Source organism: Scatophagus argus, chromosome 13 (genome assembly GCF_020382885.2).
Source record: "Scatophagus argus isolate fScaArg1 chromosome 13, fScaArg1.pri, whole genome shotgun sequence".
Taxonomy (NCBI): domain Eukaryota; kingdom Metazoa; phylum Chordata; class Actinopteri; family Scatophagidae; genus Scatophagus; species Scatophagus argus.
Genome location: NC_058505.1, coordinates 1938247 through 1960580, shown reverse-complemented (window position 1 = coordinate 1960580; position 22334 = coordinate 1938247). Strand labels below are relative to the sequence as shown.

The following is a 22334-nucleotide window of genomic DNA, read 5'->3' as shown; positions in this document are numbered from 1 at the left end:
GCAAAATGTTTTAGTCAAAACAACTTGGCTACTGGTGTAATGTGTCTCTGTTCCAGGTGGAGGACATGGAGAAGAAACTGGACTTTCTGGTGGACATGCACATCCAGCACACGGAGCACCTGCAGGTGGACTCTGCCGGCGCTGCCCACATGACCCTGGAGACCTGCGATCCCACGGGAAATGGTGAGATCCGTCGGGTTTTCTTCAATTACACGGAGGCGTTCCCGCATATGTCATACCAGGTGCCTGTCAGCAAGTTGAATCCGTATTATGGCAGTGGAAGAGGAGGTGGAGAGGGGATAGGGTTGGCTGGTGGAAGCCGTGCACCTTCAGACCATCAACCCCCACTATCACACCTCCATCAACGCCACCCTCCAGCTGCCATCCCCACCTACACCGAGCGTCCCACAGTACTGCCCATCAGCTCTTTGCAGGACTTGTCAGTGGGGCTGGGAAGGACCACAGGGGGGCGGGGGGGCGACTCGCCGCTCTCCATGCTATCAGTGAACCACGAGGAGTTGGAGCGCTCGCCCAGCGGTTTCAGCATCTCTGGGGAGCGGGAAGGGGAGGAAGGGGGGGACTTGTCAATGGGGGCTGGGGTGGCGATGGGGGACGCCGGCTGGACAAGACCCAGACCAAGCTACCTGGCAGAGGGGGAGACAGACACGGACACTGACCCCTTTACACCCAGTGGGGGGCCCATGCCGCTTTCCTCCACAGGGGAGGGATTTGGTGATGCTGTGTGGAACACACCACCCTGAGAGGTGTGGATACCACGCAGATATCCACACCTCTGAGTGACGACCTTAAATCCAACCCATGCCTCTAAACCCAAACCAGTTTGGGTCAAAGCCACACCTCTGGACCAAAACATTTGGAGGGAAGGTGGGTCTAATCCACCTCGATGTTGTGAGGTTGTGAGCGAGGTCTACGACCTTCAGAGGCCACCGCTGATCTCATCAACCGACCGCCGTCCAGACTGAGAGCCATGGCAACAAGACTGCCCAGGAAAACAAAGGGAAGCCGGACAGTTTGTAAAGTAAAACTCTGTACAGCACACTCTTCGCAAAAATTTAGCTAAAATAAAAAAGAACATTAATATACACACTATATACACCCAAAAGCTTTATCGCTGCAAAGCCAACCGCACTGCATGTAACGCATGCGATTTTTAGTGTAGACACTGCAAAGTTCAGGATATCAGGAAACAGAAAAAGCGACTGAATGGATACATATACTTGCTATGCCATTTTGTAACACTTATTTTTTTATATGAATACATTTTCATTGTTTTTTGCATGGTTTGCATGATAATGCAGCATTCTAGGAGTGACGACTGGAGGGTGATACTGGAACCAAAAGTCTCCTGTCTCTTCGTTTTGTGTGTTGTTGGTGAGAGTGTGTGAGGGAGACCGTTGACCAGAGAAAGGGGGACTTCGGTAACAAAACACTGGTTAGTTGCTGGCAGTCTTGTTTCTGCTTTCCTCATGCTGTGCTGTAACCCCCCCCGGCCCGTGGATCACTTCAGATCCCATCACTTTGTTGTCACACCACTGTGCTCTTGAGTTGTATGTCAAAACTGCATACAAACTTTACAGCTGAAAAAAATGTAAAATTCAACAGAATTTGAAACACTAAATCTCTGCTGCTTTGATGGCACATGAATTCAGGGATATAAACCACCTGTCAGTCTTTGATTTACAAAGACTGTTGAGCATCTTGACTGCTAAAAAGTTTGTCACTGCCTGAAAATAATTTTCCCTGACGATCAAATGATTTATGTTATCTAACACTAAAACAATATCTTAATATTACTGATTTCTTTACTTTCACACGTGTACCAAACTCCACCACCTGGCATCTGGACATACACCCACCAAAAAATTCAGCCACTGTGTCGAGGTTAGTGCATGATAGAAAGCCATGTAGCTGTCACATATTGTCAAGTGGGTCTAAAATATAAGGACAATTTCAAATTCTGCACTGAGCTCCGGTCTTGTCTCGTTCCAAAGGCCTTTACACGCTGGGTCTTTTTTTAAATTCTCAAATCTTCTAGTTGTGTCACACTGAATTCAAGTAAAAAAGCGAATTACTGACTGATTTTTCTGAGCTTTCACACCGCAAGTCAGCACATCAACCCATCATGTTGTGCAGGAGAGACAGAAATTCACAAGACTGAGAATAGCACACCGAACTGGAAAATTTGAGGCTTTTATAGTCATTCTTTGTCCACAAATCTGGTAATGTTTCATGCATTATATTAATTGTCTTCTTTATTGTTGAGAGGCATTTTAAAATTCAGTGCAGACACATAATAAAACACCACAGTAAAGGTTTGTACTACACATTTCTATAACTTCTGCGTATTATGAACCTATTTAAACTTTTGCTGTGGGTGAATAATTGGCATTTTTGTGTCGTTTCGGTTCGTTCCCAGTGTGTTAAGGCCTTAAGACAAGCTGCTACCTCGTGACTTGTTGTTCAACACTCAGATTCTTCTTGTCCAGACTTGTCCAGCTACTCAGCAGTGAGGAGAGGCTTCAGTAATCCCTCCAGGCAGTTATTGTTATACTTAATTATTGTAATTATTATTCTAAAGAAGTGGAAAATTGAGAAAACATTTACATACAAATTGCTAAATGTGGCCATGAGTGTTTGGCTGTCACACTTGGCAAAGCTCAACATCAAGTATCAGTGTCAGATATCCAAAAATCGGTAAAAACTTCCAATTATAAACAAAATATCATTTGTAAATTGTAAGAAAGGCCTGCAGCGAGTAGTTTACAAAATGAATTTACTTCCCAGCTGTCCAAAAACCTTCACAGGGTTGCCATTTGAAAAGAAGAAACTAAAATTCTGAAGAAACACGAATTACTGCACAGATCACTGCTGCACTGCACGACTCGAACGTCCAGTTCAGAGCGCAAACTCACACACTGTAAGCAACAACACCACACACTGGAACGGCTGGAGGAACATGTACAAATACTGAGGCTGAGGGGTTTTTAAGTAGAAGATACCACACGAGCTGGAGCACCGCTGACTGCAACAACAAGAGCTTTACAGGAGATCACATAAAGGCCTAAACAGCATTTACTACTTTAGATTTAGGACGACACAGATACTGAATGTAATATTTGACAACCATTTATATCTACAGACATGGATTATTACACAGTTATAGCATGTTAAAGCACCTTCGGAGTCAGTCAGTCACTCAGAGTCAGTGAAAGGAACGAGGTGAACCAAACTCTTAATCTATTTATCTTATTGTATTACAGTTACTATGACGTATCTTCTGCTACTGAAACCCATTCAGATATATAACCTAAAGGATCTTGCAACGCAGATACAAATTGTCACCACATATAAAGTTCATAATGCGACGATATATCCCTGTAGACGTTCATTCATTGTGCCTCTGAAGCTAGACACGTCCTTCAGAAAGACTCCACGGCATCATCCTGTATTTAGTGTTTCAGTGCCAATCTGTCTCACCGCACACGACACCGGATTTCTGAATGTGAACTCTGTTTCCTTCTGTACTGATTTGTCTTTCCTTAAAGTAGCACACGGTGCTGTCTTGCTTTTGTGAAAATGCTGTTTTGTAGCTTTGTGACGCTTTATGCTCATTGAGTGAATTCTGACATGATTTCAGCTGCACAGAAATGTAAAGGTTGTAACGTTTCACTTCTCGTTTGTGGTGTTTGTTCACCAAAGTGGAGATGCTCTGTTCTGTTTTTGTTGAAGTTTATCCTCTCAACATCAGAACAAACTCACCCTCCAGACTCTTCAGTTTTTGTTGTTTTGCACATCAAGTTACATTAACAGAAAATCTTCTGTGGATTACGGCTACTTTGCTTCCATTCAGAATTGAAACTCTCATTGCTTCCTTCCTAAATTTACAGGCACGCGTGAGTCTGAAAATATCACTGGACATTTATATTTACATGGCAAATTACTGTTAAATTGACATTTTAATATTTTGTAAGTTGTTAAAACAGAATAAATTGTCTTCCAAGAAACACTGGGAAAAGTGATGCTGGCAAAGACAATTGACTTCTGTTGTGAATGAAAATATTTTTCAGATGACAAACACTTAAAACTAAAATTATTCTTCTATAAAAAATATAATGAAGTCATTCAGCCACAAAGTTTTCTTCACTTTATTTCTGTAAGATAAAAAACCAAAATCTTCCAGCCACGTGAGATTATTTCCCACTCATTTCATTTTCTTGATATAAGTGCAGTAATCTGACTCATCATTTCAAGACACTGAAGCTCAATAAAAATTTCATAAAAAATAAGCTTGAAAAGTGATGACAAGACTCATTGACTTGTTGAGCAAAGTGTGGGGAGTCTATCCCACAATTTCAAATGGAGTGCTAGCGTTACTTTTTACAGTGTAAAACCAATTCTAATTTCATTTCCTGCCAATTAAATAACATTTTGTGTGCTATGGGCGAATATTCCTGGATCTCATGTTATTCCACGTCCTCTTTTGCATACTTCCTTAACGACAAAGAAGGTCACCTGGAAGACACTTCAAACCATGTGAGAGAACTTTGGTTTTATCTTTTGTCCAATGCAGACAAATCTGTTGAGAGAAAAACCATGAAAGTAAATTGTGCCATCCACTTTGCCTTGTGAAGCTGATGCGGTCACTGGAGGGACTTCCTGCTCCAGTAAACACAACCAGTACTCTTCTGACTTCTTTGTCTTCTTATTTGTCTGAATCAGCTGTGTGTGAGAGACTGAAGTGCAAACAGGATGAGGAGTGACTGAAACATCTGCAGTATGAAGCGTCCTCACGATAACTTCACCTGATTAACACCTGTTCCAGCCAGCACAGATGTGCACATGATGTGTAAAGAAAAGATAGCAGAGCAACGTGATCTCATGAGATGACCTTTAAACAGCACACCACACCACATTCTGTGTGTTTCAAATTTCATGCTTTTAAGCTTTTCCCGTGTCATTTACCGGCATCTGCATTTTCTCAATGTGCTTAGGCTTTTGGCATTAAAACCACTTGGTTTGGTTTGGTTCACTTAGATTATTTCATCGGCTTGTCCACCACCTCCGGCTCCTCCGGCTCCTCCATGTGTGGATTTTCTCACTCTTTGTACTACATCGCATGACATTTTTTTCTTTGTGAATTTCATGCCTACTAGGACACGTTAAAGACTTAATGTGGATGCCCTTAAATGACACACGAAAAGAAAAAAAAGTAAAAGTTACGAGACACGAACTGACTACAGACATTAGCCTGTTATTCTAACGCCATTTGGTGAGACCAGGCTGACCCTTCAGAGATCCGTCCCTCAATCACCTCACCAGCTTGAATTTAGTTTTGGTAATTGGAAAGTAACTGAAATAATTTGACAATCAGCATTTTGCTGTTTTTTTTGTTCAAGTTTGAAATATTTTCAGAAGTCAGAATTGTAAAAATTAAAAGCAGACAGGACTGTTTTTGTTTGGATTATTTTGAATTGACACACAGTGATGTTTCCTCTCCTTGTTTGTGTAATATTTTCATGATTTGGTCATTTTGTTGGTCTTATCTCAGCTATGGTACTAAATCTTTAACTGTAGGTTAATGAACTTTCAATCCCCAGTGTTTCTCAGTGTTGCCGGAAATCCATGCGTAAACTACATTAAGTGAAACGTCTGTGTTGTGGGACTGTGTTTGCACACTAAAATCAGGGAGTTTATCTCTTCTTAACTTCTGGCACCAGTTTTTATTGACTTGTTGTCAGACAAAATGACAATATCTGGTTAATTTCACGTGTTCCCTGCCTGCCGTGGTTGGTCTTGCTGTGGTGACGAGCACAGATGAAACACTGCTTCAGAGCTGCAGCAGCCATTCACACTTTTTACGCTCGCAGGCATTTCTCTTCTGAATGTAGAGGCAACACCTGAGAAGGTCCCAAATGCAGCAGTTGTTAAGTGAGCCTGCAGAAAAATGGTGAATACACATGTTGGTACTGTTTCCATAACATTCATGTTACTCTTGATGGTTTAAATCAAAAACCTTCCCCTGTCAAAACGATAATCTGGTCCTGACATGAAGAGCATTTCTGCCCTCTCACCTGTGGACTCTAGTTTGTGTTGTTTGCTTTCTTCATCTGTCTGTGAGTGAACTTGTCTGTATGGGTGAAAAGGAGCACTTTATGGCATCCGTGAAGTCAAGAGGGCAATACTGCTTGCTATGATTATTCTGTTAAGTATGGTTGTACTCACTGTAACTGCATACCAAGCAATGCACTGATCGACACATTCTACATAACCTGTAATTTTATGGACATTTTAATTGCTATGAATTATTTGTGCCTTGGCCTTTTGCAGTACTTTTTTTGTTTTTCAAAGCATTTTTTAAAAGAATTTTGTTGATGCTTTTCTCGCTAAGACTGTCAAAATGCAACACAAAGCTGTTGGTAATATCTACATGGGAGGCTGCATTTATACGTACAAAAAAACACCTGAATGTTAACACTTTATCAAACGTCATATGCAGGCTTATCACAAGATAAAACAAACAGTTTCGTAGTTTAGTTGGAATTTTCACAGATGCTAGCAGTTGGGCTAGCAGTTTCCCCCTAGCTCCCAGTGTTTGTGTTAAGCTAAGCTAAACACGCCTGAGATTTTATCTGTACTGCACACACACACACACAGATGAAACTGATCCTTAAATTCTCATCTGATCGTGATGACAAACTAGTATCTTCCCAGAAATGCTGGCATCAGGCGTCATAATCCAGCTCAGTTAACTTGGACAAAACGTTAGCTCGCTACTTCCGCTACTTTTCGTTTAGCAGAAACAACACTGTTAGCTGATTGAAGAAGAACAAGAAGACGCGAGCCTCATCGGATTAACGTGTTTCCACACATGTTGGCCAGAGCTATGGAGCTACAGAAGCTAACAAATTGGAGTTTCTGTGTTTGAATTTGTTAAGTGTGACGCGTCCCTCAGTGGTGAAAGAACAGTTTCTTTCTTTTCCATCATTCACCCAACTTTTAAGCTTGAGTTATCAAACATTCACATATATCCCATTGTGTGTTTTTTAATCATTTTCATTATCACAAATGTGAATGTAGTCTCACTTCAGCTCTCTATTTTGTAGGAAGCTACATTAAAAATGTGCCAAACAGCTGTGAACTGAAGTCAATTTGTAAACGTAACTTAGACTGAACAGCTACTCGGGCCAGCGATAGCGCGCTAAAACACTGCACGTCTTAAGACAAAATTTGCTGCACAGGAAGACGATATGGCCTCGTAGACATCAGGGAAAATATGAAGAATCAACTTTATTAGCAGTATATATATTTTTTACATACACATACTGAATTTGTCTTCTGCATTTGACCCATCCTTAGTTGAACACACATGCAACACACTGATTGAGGGGTTAAGGGCACATCAGCTAATGAAGGGGGGGGCATTTTTTCCCATTAATCACTCCACCACACCCAAATTTTTCCTGCCCGTCTGGTGGGGGAATCGAACCGGTGACCCTCCGATCACAAGCCACTTCTCCAACCTCTAGGCCCCGGCTGCCCCAGCAGAGATAAGATGCAAAATCATATCCGATGTTCTTGTGTAAATGCAGCCGTTATGCTTTGGGAAACAAAACAGGAAATGTTTCTACAAAGGTAGAGATTGGATACTACAATCAGCTTTGTGTGAGTGAGCTGACAGCAGCTTTTTTTGGGATCAGAAACAGTTTTGATGTTCTTAGGCTTCATTTAAAGGGAAGTTTGGACAACTTTACACTAGTGGCCTTCAGAGCTGTGCGTCATTTTTCTCATTCCAGTTTGAAAAAGAAAAAAAAAAACAGGTTGCCATTTTTACTCTGTATTAGACCACTTTGAATATTTTTGTTTTGATGATATAATATGCAAATGTATTCTTACTTGATTTTTTTATTTTTTGTCTTTTCAATTGCACCAGTTATTAATAAAGTATTGAAATGAAAATTGTATGAGTGGCTGTTGTATATTTGAGAAAAATGTATTTGATGTGTACTTTGAGTTTTTAATTTGGCTCATGTCCCATCTGCTAACATGAAGGGGGAGGGGCTCAGTGCTGGGAAAGTTTACTCTTTACATGAACTAGTTCAAAGTTCAGTTCACAAATTTTAAAATAGTTCAGTTCACACTTCATAATTCAACATTTTGAACTAAGTTCAAGGTTCCAAAAATGAACTAGTTCATACGAGCCACAGCCCATAGAGAACCACAGACAGCAATTATTTTATCAGGTTTAGCATTGAAACTATGCGTCAGATTCATCTTCGTATCCAATTTTGAATCCTTATCCAACCAGGGTTGACGTTAGCATTGAGGCGACAGCATTTCCCTAACGCTTTGTTCCCGCCCATTCAGCGGACACCAGCAGCAGCAGCAGCAGCAGCTTTCACTCCTACAGTATGTTCTCAAAAATAAATGGTTTATCTTTATTATAAAAACAGAAACAGGACTTCAGTCCTTAAGGTGCAAACGTTTTTACATTTCAATATTGTTTCGAACAGTCAAACGCCGTAGACTCTGAGCGGTCCGGGCTCGCGCTGCCTTCGTCCACGCTCCGTATTCTGATGACGTAGTTGTTAGTGCGACAGGTACGACAGCTGTTGCCAGGTTGGGTCGCTTTTCCGCTACATGTTAATGGCTGTTTACGGTGTGTTTAGCGTATTTTTTCGCCCGGAAGGCTCTGTGGAAAGCTGGCGCGCTCTTGAACAAAGTTATACTGTGAGAGAGCGCCGTTCACAAACGCCACAATGAACGTGTTCACTAACGTTCATCAAGCGGAAATACGGCACGTTTAGTTCACGTTCGCCCAAAATATGAACGAGTTCGTGAGCGATCCTGCGTTGAACGCGTTCAGGCGCAACACTGGAGGGGCTCATGAGCCGTGCTGCAGCCAGCCAACATTTAAGAACAATAATGGAAAGCATGCAGATAATGTTTGAGCGTGAGAATGAAGGCTCACAGTGTGTGTATATGTGTGTGCTGATTATCTCTTCTGTTTCAGGTTTATTTGATTTCATTCTTGTTATAATTAGTCGTTAAAATCAGCGTATCTTTTCCCTGGGGGTGGCTGTTCCCAGGCCTTCAGCAGCCCTGTTCCCTCCTGCACCAATTACTGCTGTGAAAGCCAAGTGCCCAGCCTCGTTAAAGACTCACATTGGCTCCTCTTATTCACCCCTCTTCCCCACGGCTCGTATGTCGCTCCAGCGGCTTATTATGGCCGTTTACCCACGCTGCAAAAAATGTCCTTCTAAACAGGAAACATGATTGAAATTATATCCTAAAATAAATTAGAAGCTGTCCAAAACAATCCAAACACATGATTTTGTGAATGTTAACACAGACCACTTGATATCAGGCTAAATAATAGCTCTAAACTCAACTTCATGGTGTAATTATGGAAAACAATACAGCACTGAAAAACTTGGGACAAATTACAAACCAGGCAGGTCCAGAGCAAACTTTTTAATTTAGTCTTTAATATACAGCTATGAGCGGGATGTACAAATGTGTGCACTACTTGAAATGCTAAGCTAACAGTCAGCTGTTTACTTTGTTGTCATGGGAGCAAACCTGAGGTCCGGTCCACTTGTGAGAGACAGCGGCCATGTTAACTGTTCAGCGCCAGCTACAGCCAGAGGACTGAATCCAGAGGATGACGAAGCTCTGAGAGACTCAAAGACGTTTGGACACGTAAGGTCTCACATTTAATCTTTCAGCTGTATTTAAATGGCCCCTGTCGGTGTGAAGCAGGTCAGAACTACACATTAAAATACATTACTTCTAAATTTACTTGAACCGCGTCAACCCTCAGCAGCCCAGTCGCCAGAACAACAAGTTCCTACTGCATGTGTGTGCAAAGCTCAGATAAGTTGAGTATCCATCAACATTTCTACAGTACAAATCACATGATGCTCTCGTAACACGTATGTGAGCTGACTTTGTCGTCTGGAGATGGAGGGCAGGCCGGTGGCGTGAAGCAAAAGGCGAGATGGCGGCCAAGCAAGAGGCCACCGGATGTTTTTAACAAGATGCGCCTTCCTAACCCTGACCAGACCTGGGCAATAACAATCATTAACAAAGCTTCATATTGTGAACATACTAATAAGCTTTTCATGGAATCAAGTACCCTAAAATTTAGGGACATTGTGTACTTGAAAACCTTGGAAATACCATTTTGTGCTATAAACAACAATCTTCCTCTTTGCCTACAAAAGTTATTTAAATTCCTAGATGAGCATTATAATTTAAAAGGTTTGTTTATTTTTGGAGGACATAAAGCCAGAACTAATGTTAAGCGCAGATGTACTTCTGTTTTAGGCATAAAACTGTGGAATGAGCTTAGTGACAAATTTAAAACAAGCAGTTCTTTGTTAAAGTTCAAAAAATCTTTAAAATATAAGTTAATTAATAATTGCCAGGAAATGTAAAATTAAAACTTAAAGGTAAACATGTAGAGAAAAAGGTGGTATGTAATATCATTTAGTAAGATCTTTGTTTGGCTGACTTTCTGAAAAACTTCAGGATAGGCTACAATAAGCCAGGCGCTTCAGCCTACTCCTTTTGTTTTGTTTTGATGTTCAAATGTATTATGTATTGTGACGTATGTGACCAAAAAAAAAAAAATATTCATTCATTCATTCAAGCTCAGCAATGTCACAACACAAGCTTAAAAACTGAAAAGTTTCAACACGCAGAAACACCACAACAACGAAGGCCGAGCCACAGAAAGCCTCACACATCACCGTCTTACGTTCACAGGAACTGCTTTTGTACGAAATCTGACTTTGGCGCCTCAAAGTGAGCCGAATGCGGCTGAGTTGGGGTCGGTGCGTTGGATACTTTTTGCAGTGGGGCTGGTGGAGTGGTTTGGGATGGGTGCCCAGCCTGCAGCCACACACCCTGTTGGATTGTGTGTGTTTTGTGCAGAGCTCAGTAAGCTGCCAGCCTGAGCTGTTCAGAGGGGGGAAAACAGGCGCTTCGTCCTTATCTGACTGCAGGCGTGTGAGACGCTGGGCGAGGTTTGATGCTGCAGGGGGATCATCAGGACCTGCAGGAGGATTCAAGGAGCGGCTGAGGTGGGTTTGTTGGCTTTCTGGATTAGAGGCTTTCATGACACTTTAGACCAAAAGAGAAGGTGAAAACAGGACCTTCACACAAATACAATTATAGCTTAAAGACCTGCTAGTACAGTTAATATTCCATCAGTGGAGTCAAAACAGTCATTAGCTTATTTCTGTGTTTGGCTTGTGTGGATGCTTCATTACTTGTCACTGTGTTGTCATGTTGTTTTTTTAAATACTGCTCTTCAAGGTTGTCAAAATCATTAAAGTACCTGCACCTTTTCTTTGTTTGAACAAAATCCAAAGCTTTAAAAAATACAGATCTCAGATCAGTTTCAGCCCCGGGCTGCACAGACCTCAACGTTATCATGCTGGTTTGTGTTCTGTCACTTTTGCTGTAGCAGCACTGTGTGCAGGTTGTTAATAAAAGTTACAAAATGATTCAGAGTTCAAAGCATTTATGTAATGATTTTACATGCAAACCCAATCATGAACAGTTATTGTGTTAAAGGAACAACTCACCCAAAAGTCCTTTACTGTAACACTTGAGAAAAACCAGACTTTCCATCAACTTGGGGCGAGGAGGTAAAGTCTGAATTTTCATTTTTAGGGCGAACTGCTCCTTTATGTATTTGCATCACTAAGTGTGAACATCTACACAACATCTACACAACATCTACACAAAACCCTTTTGAAGCCAACTGAATTTACCTGAGACATCAGAGTACAGCAAGAGGACAGGAGACTGAAACCAGTGTGTGTGTGATGTGTGCGTGTTTCTGTGTGAGGTGTGTGTGTTGTGTGTGTTGCTGTGTGTTGCTGTGTGTTGTGTGCTGTGTGTGTGTTGTGTGTGTGTTGTGTGCTGTGTGTTGCTGTGTGTTGCTGTGTGTTGTGTGTGTGCAGTTGCAGCCAGCTTCAGCACACTCATGGCGGGCTTACGGGGAGCCACACAGCAGCTTCCACGCCTCTGGTTTGTGATGTGTGTTTCTGCTGTTCTGCTGCTCGTCCTCTTCAGTCGAGGTGAGTCTCAGTTTCACGTCAGCTTCGTCAGTCCGAAACCTGTTGTGTTGACGTTTATTTGTATAAAAGAGTCGAGAACTGTGTGACAAAGATCAGCAGGGTTCAGTCAGATTCCTCTGATGTGTTGGTGTGGAAATGACACCAGTAAGTCCAGTAAAAGTGCTCAGCTGGCAGCCGCCACACGGCTGCAGCAAAACCCTTTAGGGGCAGCTGGGACTGACGAAGTCTGAGTGTCTGACAGCATGACAGGAAGGATCCCTGCAGATCCCTGCAGAGCGAGAGGCTCTGAAACCTCGTCCAGACTGTCGAAATCTGCTCTCAGCAAACGGCAGCTCTGACTTCCCACACTCGACTTCCTGATGTAATCAAAACTGAAATCAGTTAGTCCTCGATGGTGTAACTAGAATCTGATTCCACATTTTTCAGATGTGATCTGACTGTATTCTGCTTATTTCCTGTCATCTGACTGCGACCCTGCAGACAAGCTAAAGCAGACAGGAAACTCGAGTACAGAAACTGATCTGGAACGAATGAATAAAGAAAAATCTGTTTGATTTCCTGTCAGCGTTAAGAGACGGACGGCAGGACCAGAGACACAAGCGGGACGTCGAGGACTCCACAGGTGATTTCATGCTTCTGCTCTTTTGTTTGCATGATTTCCTGTTCCTGATTGGTCCCTGATGAACTTTACAGGTAAGGATCCTCTGACGGGGTTTTCCAGGCCGATACACATCTCTACATCTTAGTGATGGAGTATAACTGAGTACATGTACTCAAGTACTTAAGTACAAATTTTGCTCTCTTCATTATGAAAGGGAGGCTGCTTTCAGCGACCTTCTCTGAGATAACAAAGTGATGTGGCTGCAGCCTGGAGGACGTCCATCAGGACGTCCAACAGAGAGCCTTCAGGGACGAATCCCCCTCGGTTCCTCTCATTCCTTTGTCCTCTTGCACTCATGCGACCACATTTTGCTGATGCTGCTAATTCCATAACAGACATTAAAACCAGAATAAAATCCCATTAACTTTATTGTTTGCTTTGATTTCCCAGATATCCCAGCAGAGCACATCGATCCAGCGGCCATCGACCTCACTCCCCTCGTCAATACTTTAATAAATACGAGCCAATCGGGTATGTTGTCACAATATCAGTCATGTGGGGATCGATTCTGAGCTGTAAATCTTTCATTTGTGTCATAATTAAAGCACAGCTGCAATCTGTTAATTTTTTCTTCCTGCAGAGGTCAAACTGTGGGCAGGATGGTTTCATAAAGGACCAGTTCACTCAAAACGTGCAGCACACTTTGTCACCTCGAGCGGCGTTTGTCCCTGCACACTCGTTTGTCTTTCCGTTAAGGTTTTTAAGTAAAGCCCAAGCTCTCTGCACTGCCGCATGTCAGCAGAGGTGAAGATGTGTTTTTTTCTGAGATGTTTGGGTGAACTGTCCTTTAAACTCCTGGTTGGTCCCAATCACCTTTTGGGTGACATTTGTTGGATTTTAAGTGGCCAGCCGGCTCTAAAAGTGCACATTTAATCACGTTTGTGTGTGAGGACACTGTTGTGATGCCCTGTGATGAACCGAACCACCCTGAGAGGGTCACCTGCTCCTCCCGTGTCTCCTCTCGTCTTCCAGGCTCCCGTCAGCTCTTCTCCCTCCTCAGCGTGACGTCCTACAGCCCTCTGGCGCTCCACAAACTCACCCTGTTGGTGTACAACAGTAAATATTCCCTCCACACAAACTTGGTCTTCCTCTGAAGCTGAGATTAAGCTGTAAAAACAGTCAACACCTCGTGTCAGCATTACAGCATCCGTCTCCATAACTGTGTCAACAGGGCCATCTAGTGGTGTGAATGTGTAACTGCACTCAGCACAGAAACCTCTCACTGCATATGAACTTAGATTTACATCAGGCTGCTTCTTTCTGAAACGTAATTTCCGATGCTTTACGTGACTTCCAGACTCGCATCCCCCTGAACTGTAATGTGTGTGTGTGTGTGTGTGTGTGTGTGTGTGTGTGTGTGTGTGTGTGTTGCAGTCTCCAGCATTAGAGGTATAGAAAGCAGCAAGTTCAGGAGAAGATTCTGCTACTGCGTCTCAAACGAGACCAACGATCTGACAGGTGAGCAGATTCAGACAGCAGATCAAATCTTTAGTCCCCTGCAGCTCTGGACGTTTCTGTCTCTGTCCCATCAGACTTTGCAGCCATACTGTTGGACGTGATAGGAAACTCAACCAGTTACCTTCATGAGCTCTTCAAATCCGCCTCCATATTATCAGGTGGGCGGATGTGAATGATCAGCCGGTCAGATATCGGTGTGTTTCCTGTTGTTTCACGGTGTGACGTACTTCCTGTGTGCCTTGTGTTTCTGCGTCTCAGTGAGCCAGAGGAACAACTCCGACTGCATCTACATCTGTGTGATGGCAGGGAAGATGGGTAAGTGTCCTCCACTTACTCCACCCGCGTGGATACAAAACAAACACATACATTCAGAGAGCGAAAACTCAGGTTATCTCAGATTTGCTGTTTAGCTAAATGAGGGGTTAAATGTTTCAAACCAGAAGGATCCAGCTGACACCAGAGATCTGATATCCGATCCAAACGGTCTTTTGAAGGGTTTGCTGCTGTGTGAATGTGAAGTGTGTGTGTTTGGTCCAGGCAGAGAGGTGCTGGAGCTGTGGGATGTCGACTCCATCACGCCGCTCTTCAACCAGACCATCATGGAGGGACCGCACAGGGGTGAGTCGACAACACGCCGAGACTCTGCTTTTGTTCACTGATGGCATCCGAACCAGCAGGGGGCAGCATCAGCCCAGGACAGAACCTCAATTTCACATGGAGTTCACCGTGTCAAACTCCAACACTACAGTGGATTCTGAAGATCTTACGAATAGCTGGCCCGCTCTCGTTTTGGAGCCTGTAATTGAACTGCCAATCAGCAGTTAATGAAACAGACTCAGCAGGCTCCTCGAGCTGAGCAAAGCGTCACCGAGCTCGGTGTGTGTGTGACACTTGACACCTGTGTGGCCTTTCCTGACTTTACTCTAAGCTCTTGGTAAGGCAGAGCGTGAAAAGTGCTCTGCAGATAAACATCATTACTGTGTTATTTAACTCTTGTGTCTAATTGTGTGTTCTCAGCCTCCGAATGGCACCAACCTCCCACCAGTCTGAGTCACACCCCTCCGTCCGGGATGAGCTCCGTGCTGACCAGCAGAGTCCATTCCACAGCACACGGTGAGTCTCCGCAGGAGGCCGCCGTCGGCGTTCGGGTCACTTCCTCCTGACACCTGCACACAGGGAATCTGCCCTGATGTTATCCAGTGTTACAGTCCTGATAAGCTCCTGCTTCACAGAGTTTCACTCCGCCGTTATAATTTTGTATTATTTATTTTTGATGTTTTTTTTTGCTTGAAAGGGGTGTTGATTAACTGTAAGGGCTTTGGTTTTCCTTCAAATGAGAACATCTGGGCTTATTTTACACATCTGTACATGAGTAACATCAGGGAGTTTCTTTGTAAGAAATGCTCCATTCGTTCATTTTAAGTCATTATTGTAGTAATTATTTCATGTTTAGAACATCAGTATATGTTGAAGTTTCCAGTCGGCCAGTTTCACGTTTTTCATTTGTACTGTACTTAAAAATAAGACATTAGTATGAAACTGCTGGGTTCTTCCCAGGAAAACAATCGCTCTTAAATTAGAAATAAGAAATTCTGGATGTGTTAAAAACATAAAGAAAAGAAAAGCTGTTGACTTGCATGCTGCAGCACCTGCTCTGAACAGGAAACGGAAGAGCATGACCATTTGCTCTGTCAGTCATGTTCAGTTAAAAACGTTGTGACAGTCAGACGTCTTGTTTTGTCCGCTTGCTGGTGAAAAAAGTCCATTTGCAGTAAACGTGCTGTGAAAACACAGCAAAGCAGAACACTGCGATCTGTCGTCCAGGTTCTCCAACGGCTGTGCAGGAAGCAGCAGGCCAGACGTCCGCCGACGCGCCGGGGACGACGCAAAGAGCGACCACTCGGAGAGAAACAAGACAAGCGGCGACTACACCTCCAGAAAGACCACCAACCACAACCATCCTACCACCGACCCCCGCCCTGCAGCTCGCCGGTCTGAGCCGGCTGACCACAGCTACACGCCAGCCAGGTGTGACTTCCACAGTTCATCTGGAGAGACCTCCACCAGCCCGGCCCACCGCAGGACCCACGGGGGCCAGAGGGGCCACTACAACACCCAGCAGGCCTGTGGAAAAACCAGGTAAAGACCTCTCAGTCCAGTCTGCTCTCAGTGCTGATCAGGTGCACAAATTAGAGGACAAGTTCACCCAAGATACCAAAAAGCCTGAGCTTCACCTGTGAATACACACCTTCCTGTTTACTGAAGATTAGCACAGCGAGGCCGCCGGTCTCGTGGGTCCGCGTCACGGAGCCTGCGCATTGGACTTCACGTCTGAGCGACGAGCTGCAGTCAGTCAGCAGTTTGACTGCTGACCTGCTCTCACATCACACACACCCACTGTCATCTCTGGACAGTGTGTGTGTGTGTGTATAAAACCATCGTAACCATGGCAACGCAGGCACACACCCCCCTCCTGTCTTTTTTTTTTTCCTGAAAGCTTTGATGGTTTTTAGCTGCAAATTAAAGCCAAATATGAAGCCGGTGCCGGTGCCTTCTGGTTTGTTTTGGTAAAGAAGAAAAGACCTGAGCCCACCAAAGGAGTCAAACGAACGAATGAATTCAAAGAGTTTCACATCCACGACAGTCAGAGACCGTCAGGCAGGCAGCCTGAAAACACGAACAGGAAATGAGCCACCGACAGGCCCGAGCTCAGCATTTTGCATGAAACACGCAGCAGAAACACTAGATGGCAGTAACGTCTCACTGCAGGGACGCCAGCTGCTCCCCCACTGACTTCTGCCTGGCAACAAGCACAAGGCCGCAGCCTCCTGTGTGATTTGTCACCGAGTCATTAGTGGGCAGTAAAATGAGCGTTTGCTGCCCAGCTGCAGTGTGTGTGTGTGTGTGTGTGTGTGTGTGTGTGATGAAGCTTCCTCCTCCCCCACAGCACGCGTGTGAGTGAATTTGTCTCAGGTTAAACACAAGAACCGACAGATTGGCTGCAAGCTGCACAGATGAAACACAGTGTAAATAAATAAACTGTATGTGCTGTGTGTGACATTTATCACACACCACAAGCCTCGGCCTTCGTCATCGTGCTGTGTACTTCTGTTATTCAACTCAGGTGTGACGTGGGTCTGTTTCTCAGGGTTTGGACTCGGCCCCTGACCTCCAGTGAAGGGAAATCTTAATGCTTCAGCATACCAAGACATTTTGGACAATGCTATGCTTCCAACTTTGTGGCACCAGTTTGTTGAAGGCCCTTTTCTATTCCAGCATGACTGTGCCCCAGTGCACAAAGCAAAGCTCCATAAAGACATGGTTGGATGAGTTTGGTGTGGAAGAACTTGAAGCCATCCTTAAAGTCCCTGTTGGTGTGATGGGCAGGTGTCCCGGTACATTTGTCCATATAGTGTAGCTGTCTCTGACTTTGGGGTGAACTGTCCCTTTAAGTGTTTCTCTCACCAGCTGATGCGCGTTCTTACCACAGAACATCTGGATGCTGCATCCAGCAACTTGTTTCTTTGTTATGAAGACAGAACCTCCTCGTGCTTTTTGAGTCCTGAGTGTCGTCGTGCTGAGCTGACACTGATGATGTTCGGACGAGACGAGCAGGCAGACTAACTGCTTACTTTTCCAAAGCATCAAAGTCTTTTTGTTTAAGTGTGATTTAAAAACAATATTCCTGCTCTGGATATTGCAGTGACGAGAAGAGCAAATTGAGCAAGTAACTGCAGAAATATGTAATTAAAATTCCCATCTGAATATGTATTGTTATGGTAATGAGGCGGCTGTGTGTACCTGCGGCGCATTCATTACCATCAGAACGCATCAGCAGCAGCGACTGCATGACGAGCGCTCGTGACATTATGACGGATGGCTGTGAGGATGATTCACTCTGAGCACTCCGAGACTTTAATTATGATGTTTTAATATTTCACATGCAAACTTACTCTTCTGATCATCTTTTATCTTCGTAATTAACTTCTTAATCGCTTTTGTTTGGCAGAATAGACCGAAGTCATTAAGCGGCTTTTGAATCAGAGATCGTTTGTGACTGACCTCTCACTCTGTGTGTCGAGAGGCTGTCCCTGGAGGAGACCGGAGCTCACGGGCGTCTCGGCCTCCGGCAGCTCGACGACCGTCGGCGCTCACAAGCTGCAGCCCTGCGTCCTGGAGCTGTGCAAGTTCTTCTCCCAGTGCCTCTGCAGACCCCTCAGCCGCAAGACGCGCATGAAAAGGTTTTCACGCCAGCAAATTACACTCCGAACGCTGCAGATTAGGGATTTCATTACACTGATGTCTTAAAGCCATAAGAGTGGAGGAGCTGAGAGACAAACCAGTAGAAGAAGAAGTAAACACTAACGAAGGCTGAAGCTGATCAGCAGATCTGAGCAGGTTTTCCTGCAGGTTGGACTGTGGAGCTGCACAAACCAGTACGATGATACAATAAATGTAATGACGCAAAGCTAACAAGGATTCCACTGAACTCTGAGCACCGTATCACATGTCAATGTGTGGAGGAGTAGAAACAAACTCAGGAACTTTCTGGTGAAGGCATTTGATGTCAAATCAGAAACAACAAGGTTGACCTCAGCACGGGACGTGGACCACAGACGGATCCACCCCGTGCAGAGGTGCTCCTCATGGGGGTCTTTAGACGACATGCTGAAAGCTCTTTACAGCCGTCCTCTTGTCTTACAGGTACTGCGACGACAGCCACGTGTGGTACGAGAAGCACACGTCTGAGGTGTGTCGGCGGGTCAGGAGGGTCTCCTTCTCCAGAAGTAAGTGGACCTCAGAGGAAGCTGCGGTGGCGTGAACGTAGCGCCTCTGAGTCCGTACGTTTTTCAGTCCGACACACACTGGAATCTCACATTATTAAAACCGTGCTGGTGCTGATGTTCACTCTGTACGAGGTGTCACACTTGGCCGTTCTGTTACTGCACATTTTAAAGTTTGTCATCAGGCCGCCATTTTTCTCCCGCCTGAAAATCGCTCAGCGCTACCAGCCCTGACTGCTCAAAGATCCAGCATTTTGCTCTTTTTTATTTTATCTACAGTGAAGGTTTTGGCTTCCAAAAGAGTTTAAGTGACATGTTTTCAAATCAACTCAATCATGACTGAAATTCATGACTTGTTCCTTTGACTCTCAGCCAGAGAGCACATCAGCGTACTTCCTGCTCCTCTGAGTCTCACCTCAGCTGTGGTCAGTTTGTGGCTTTACAGGACTGACGTCCGAGAGGCTCGTCGTGACTGCAGCACTTAGAGCAGAAATTCCTTCAGTATGAGGGACCCGGAAAAGCGAAATAAAGGAAACGTTCCAAACGTCACGGTGACACACGTGACCCACAGCGCTCGCCTCTCTGTCGTCCACTTCTTCAAAAATATCAAACAACTTGGAGAGACGTCTCGTTTGCTGAAGTGGGAGTCGCGTTGGTGCTTTTCAAGCGCGGTCGACTACAAACGGAGCCGTGAGCGAGGGAATCAGAAATAATTGGGCAGCGCTCTTCGTCCCTCACCTGTACTGATGAGGACGTGTCAGCCACTTTGCTGGGAGTCGCCATCGGAGCTCATTAGAGCTGCAGCTCTGCAGGAGCAGCCGCGAATCCTCCCGGCTAATGGGCTCAGGAGGTCGCCGAGAGAGCCGCCTCTCTCACAGCTCCTGACACGCCGACCGTCCGGCGCCGACCGCGCTCACGCCGCCTCATGTCCGTCCTGCCTCCAGCTCTAATTAGGCCTCAGTGAGTATTTTTACACTCAGTTTCAGTCAGACTTGATTTGAAAGCGACGTATGAGACTGCTGAGCGAAAGAAAGATAAAATCAGCTGAGATAAAATCAGGATATGCTCTCTGATCAGAGGCAGGTCATTTCAGAGCCTCGGGGCCCTGATCACAAGCTCTTTGTCCCCCTTCAGTGTTGGCCCAGACTCTGGAGGAGCCAGAAGACCTCAAACTACACAGACGTTGAGAAGGGACTGAAAGCTTTGAAATAATTTGGCACCAGACCGTGAAGAACCTCAGATTTTGGGATGTGATTCTTCTTGTTAGTTCTGCTAAAAGTCCAGCAGCTGAGTTCTGTCTGTAGTTGTTTGATGAAGACAGTTGTCTGTCAGTTGACTCATTGATGGATGGTTTCAGCACCACAGGGCCGAGCTGTGTGGTGCTCCTCACAGTGGAGGTCATTGTCTCTTCTTCACGTCCACCGACCAGAGGAACACAGGCTGTTCAGTTCACGCTGGACGTGAGGCTAACAGGAGTCATCATCGGATCTGTTCTGGACAAGTGTTCAGAATGTGAACGTACACAAAAATACCCTGACTTCAAAATACGTTGAAGGCATGTGAACGCACCACCAAGTCCCTGTGTGTTGCACTGCGTGGCTGACGGCCTTCCTGCCTCGGTTACGTGCAGCTCCTTTAACTCGAGCACTTCGGGAATACAAGTGGTGCTGCAGACACATCAGACAGGATAACAATTAAAACACGTCAGGTTAACCAGAAAGCTGCAGCGGCTTCTTACTGGAAGTTTGAGTAACGAGAGTGAAAATCCAAACTGTGAAACCAAACTGTGCTTCAACTGCTGGATTAAAGCTGATGTTGACCACATGAGACCCACAGCTGAGAGAAGACTCCTGGTCTAACCTCCTCCCCCCTTCTTCTCCACCTCCTTCCCTCCTCCTCCTCTTCCTCCTCCTCTCCTTCTCATCCTCCTCTTCCTCCTCCTCCTCCTCTCCTCCTCCTCTTCCTCCCCCTCCTCCTCCTCTCCTTCTCATCCTCCTCTTCCTCCTCCTCCTCCCCTCCTCCTCTTCCTCCTCCTCCTCCTCCTCCTCCTCCTCCTCCTCCTCCTCCTTCTCCTCCCTCCACAGATTTGAAACAAAGATGCCTGACAAAGATATGCAATAAACTGTGACCGCAGAGGAAGCTGAGAGGAACAAAGAGCCGTTCATCATCACAGGAAGTGACTGAAACCACAAACTGCAGCTGAGTACTGAATCTGCTCGTGTCCAGGTTGGACACCTGAAGATTATTGGACAGTTTTACACGTCTGTGTTTTCATATTTGTCCATTTAAACTCTAGTCATCAGCACAGTGTAGTTAGTAGTGCCAAGAAGACTTCAAAATCTGGAATTCAGAAGCTGTTAACCTGCTGACTGAACATTCTGGACTATTTATGAAATGATAATCGATGCTAAATCCTTACTATTTAAAACAAATTGTAAAGCAAATCTTCTTTTCCTGTTGTCAAGAAGCTCATAGTGTCCATGCAATAAAAAGCCTGTTGACTTTGTCAGCTGTTTGATGTTTCTTCTCCGTCAGTCGGATCGTGGAGTCAAAGCACAGACGTCCAGCGTGCAGGCTGTTAAACTGAAGCACTGCAGCTTTCAAAATGTCAGCAGCGTACACGTCATCACAGCAGCTCTGTTCATCGCCGCCATCCTCAAGGGAATCAGTGATTTTTTGGATGCTTTAGTGAGAGCTGCAGTCAGCAGACACGGAGACCTGCTGATCACTCATCAGCATCAAAAAGAGAAACTAAGGCTGCAGGACAGGAGAGGACAGGACGGAACAGGACAGGACAGGACAGGAGGACAGGTCAGGTCAGGTCAGGACAGGACAAGAGAGGACAGCACGGGACAGGACAGCACGGGACAGGACAGGACAGGTCAGGACAGGACAGCACGGGACAGGACAGGACAGGTCAGGACGGGACAGGACAGGACAGCACAGGTCAGGACGGGACGGGACAGGACAGGTCGGGACAGGACAGCACAGGTCAGGACGGAACAGGACAGGACAGGATGGGACAGGACAGGTCAGGACGGGACGGGACGGGACAGGACAGGACAGGTCAGGTCAGGACAGGACAGCACGGGACAGGATGGGACAGGACAGGATGGAATAGGACAGGTCTCAGCTGCAGTGTGTCATCTGTGGCTGCTTATCTTACATACAAACAGGTGGAGCTCTGAGGATACAAAGGTTGGGATCTGCTGTCCTGTGGTGAACATCATGTTTCAAACGTGACTGCAGCTCTGAACGTTAGAAAGAACAAAACACTCAAACGCTCAAAACAACCAAATACAGATTGTGGTTTTCATTTCT

At 45.0% G+C, this 22334-nt stretch overlaps 2 protein-coding genes across 2 annotated transcripts in view; both read left to right on the top strand.

Moving 5' to 3' along the window:
* Positions 1-8168, top strand: part of kcnq3 (potassium voltage-gated channel, KQT-like subfamily, member 3) — a 73572-nt gene extending 65404 nt beyond the window's left edge. The window contains exon 16 of the mRNA XM_046407951.1: positions 57-8168. Within this exon, the coding sequence (XP_046263907.1) occupies positions 57-761 (705 nt within the window). The 3' untranslated portion in view covers positions 762-8168. The remainder of the gene's footprint in view (positions 1-56) is intronic.
* A 318-nt stretch (positions 8169-8486) lies between these two features.
* On the top strand, positions 8487-21506 carry LOC124069158 (HERV-H LTR-associating protein 1). Its single transcript, XM_046407995.1, has 15 exons — positions 8487-9720; positions 10957-11105; positions 11994-12110; positions 12676-12732; positions 13162-13242; positions 13744-13827; positions 14146-14229; positions 14304-14387; positions 14488-14544; positions 14767-14847; positions 15247-15342; positions 16054-16368; positions 18314-18470; positions 18934-19016; positions 21098-21506. The coding sequence occupies exons 3-15, from the start codon at positions 12017-12019 to the stop codon at positions 21139-21141; spliced, it is 1317 nt and encodes a 438-aa protein (XP_046263951.1). The 5' UTR covers positions 8487-9720; positions 10957-11105; positions 11994-12016; the 3' UTR covers positions 21142-21506.
* Positions 21507-22334: the final 828 nt, after the last annotated feature.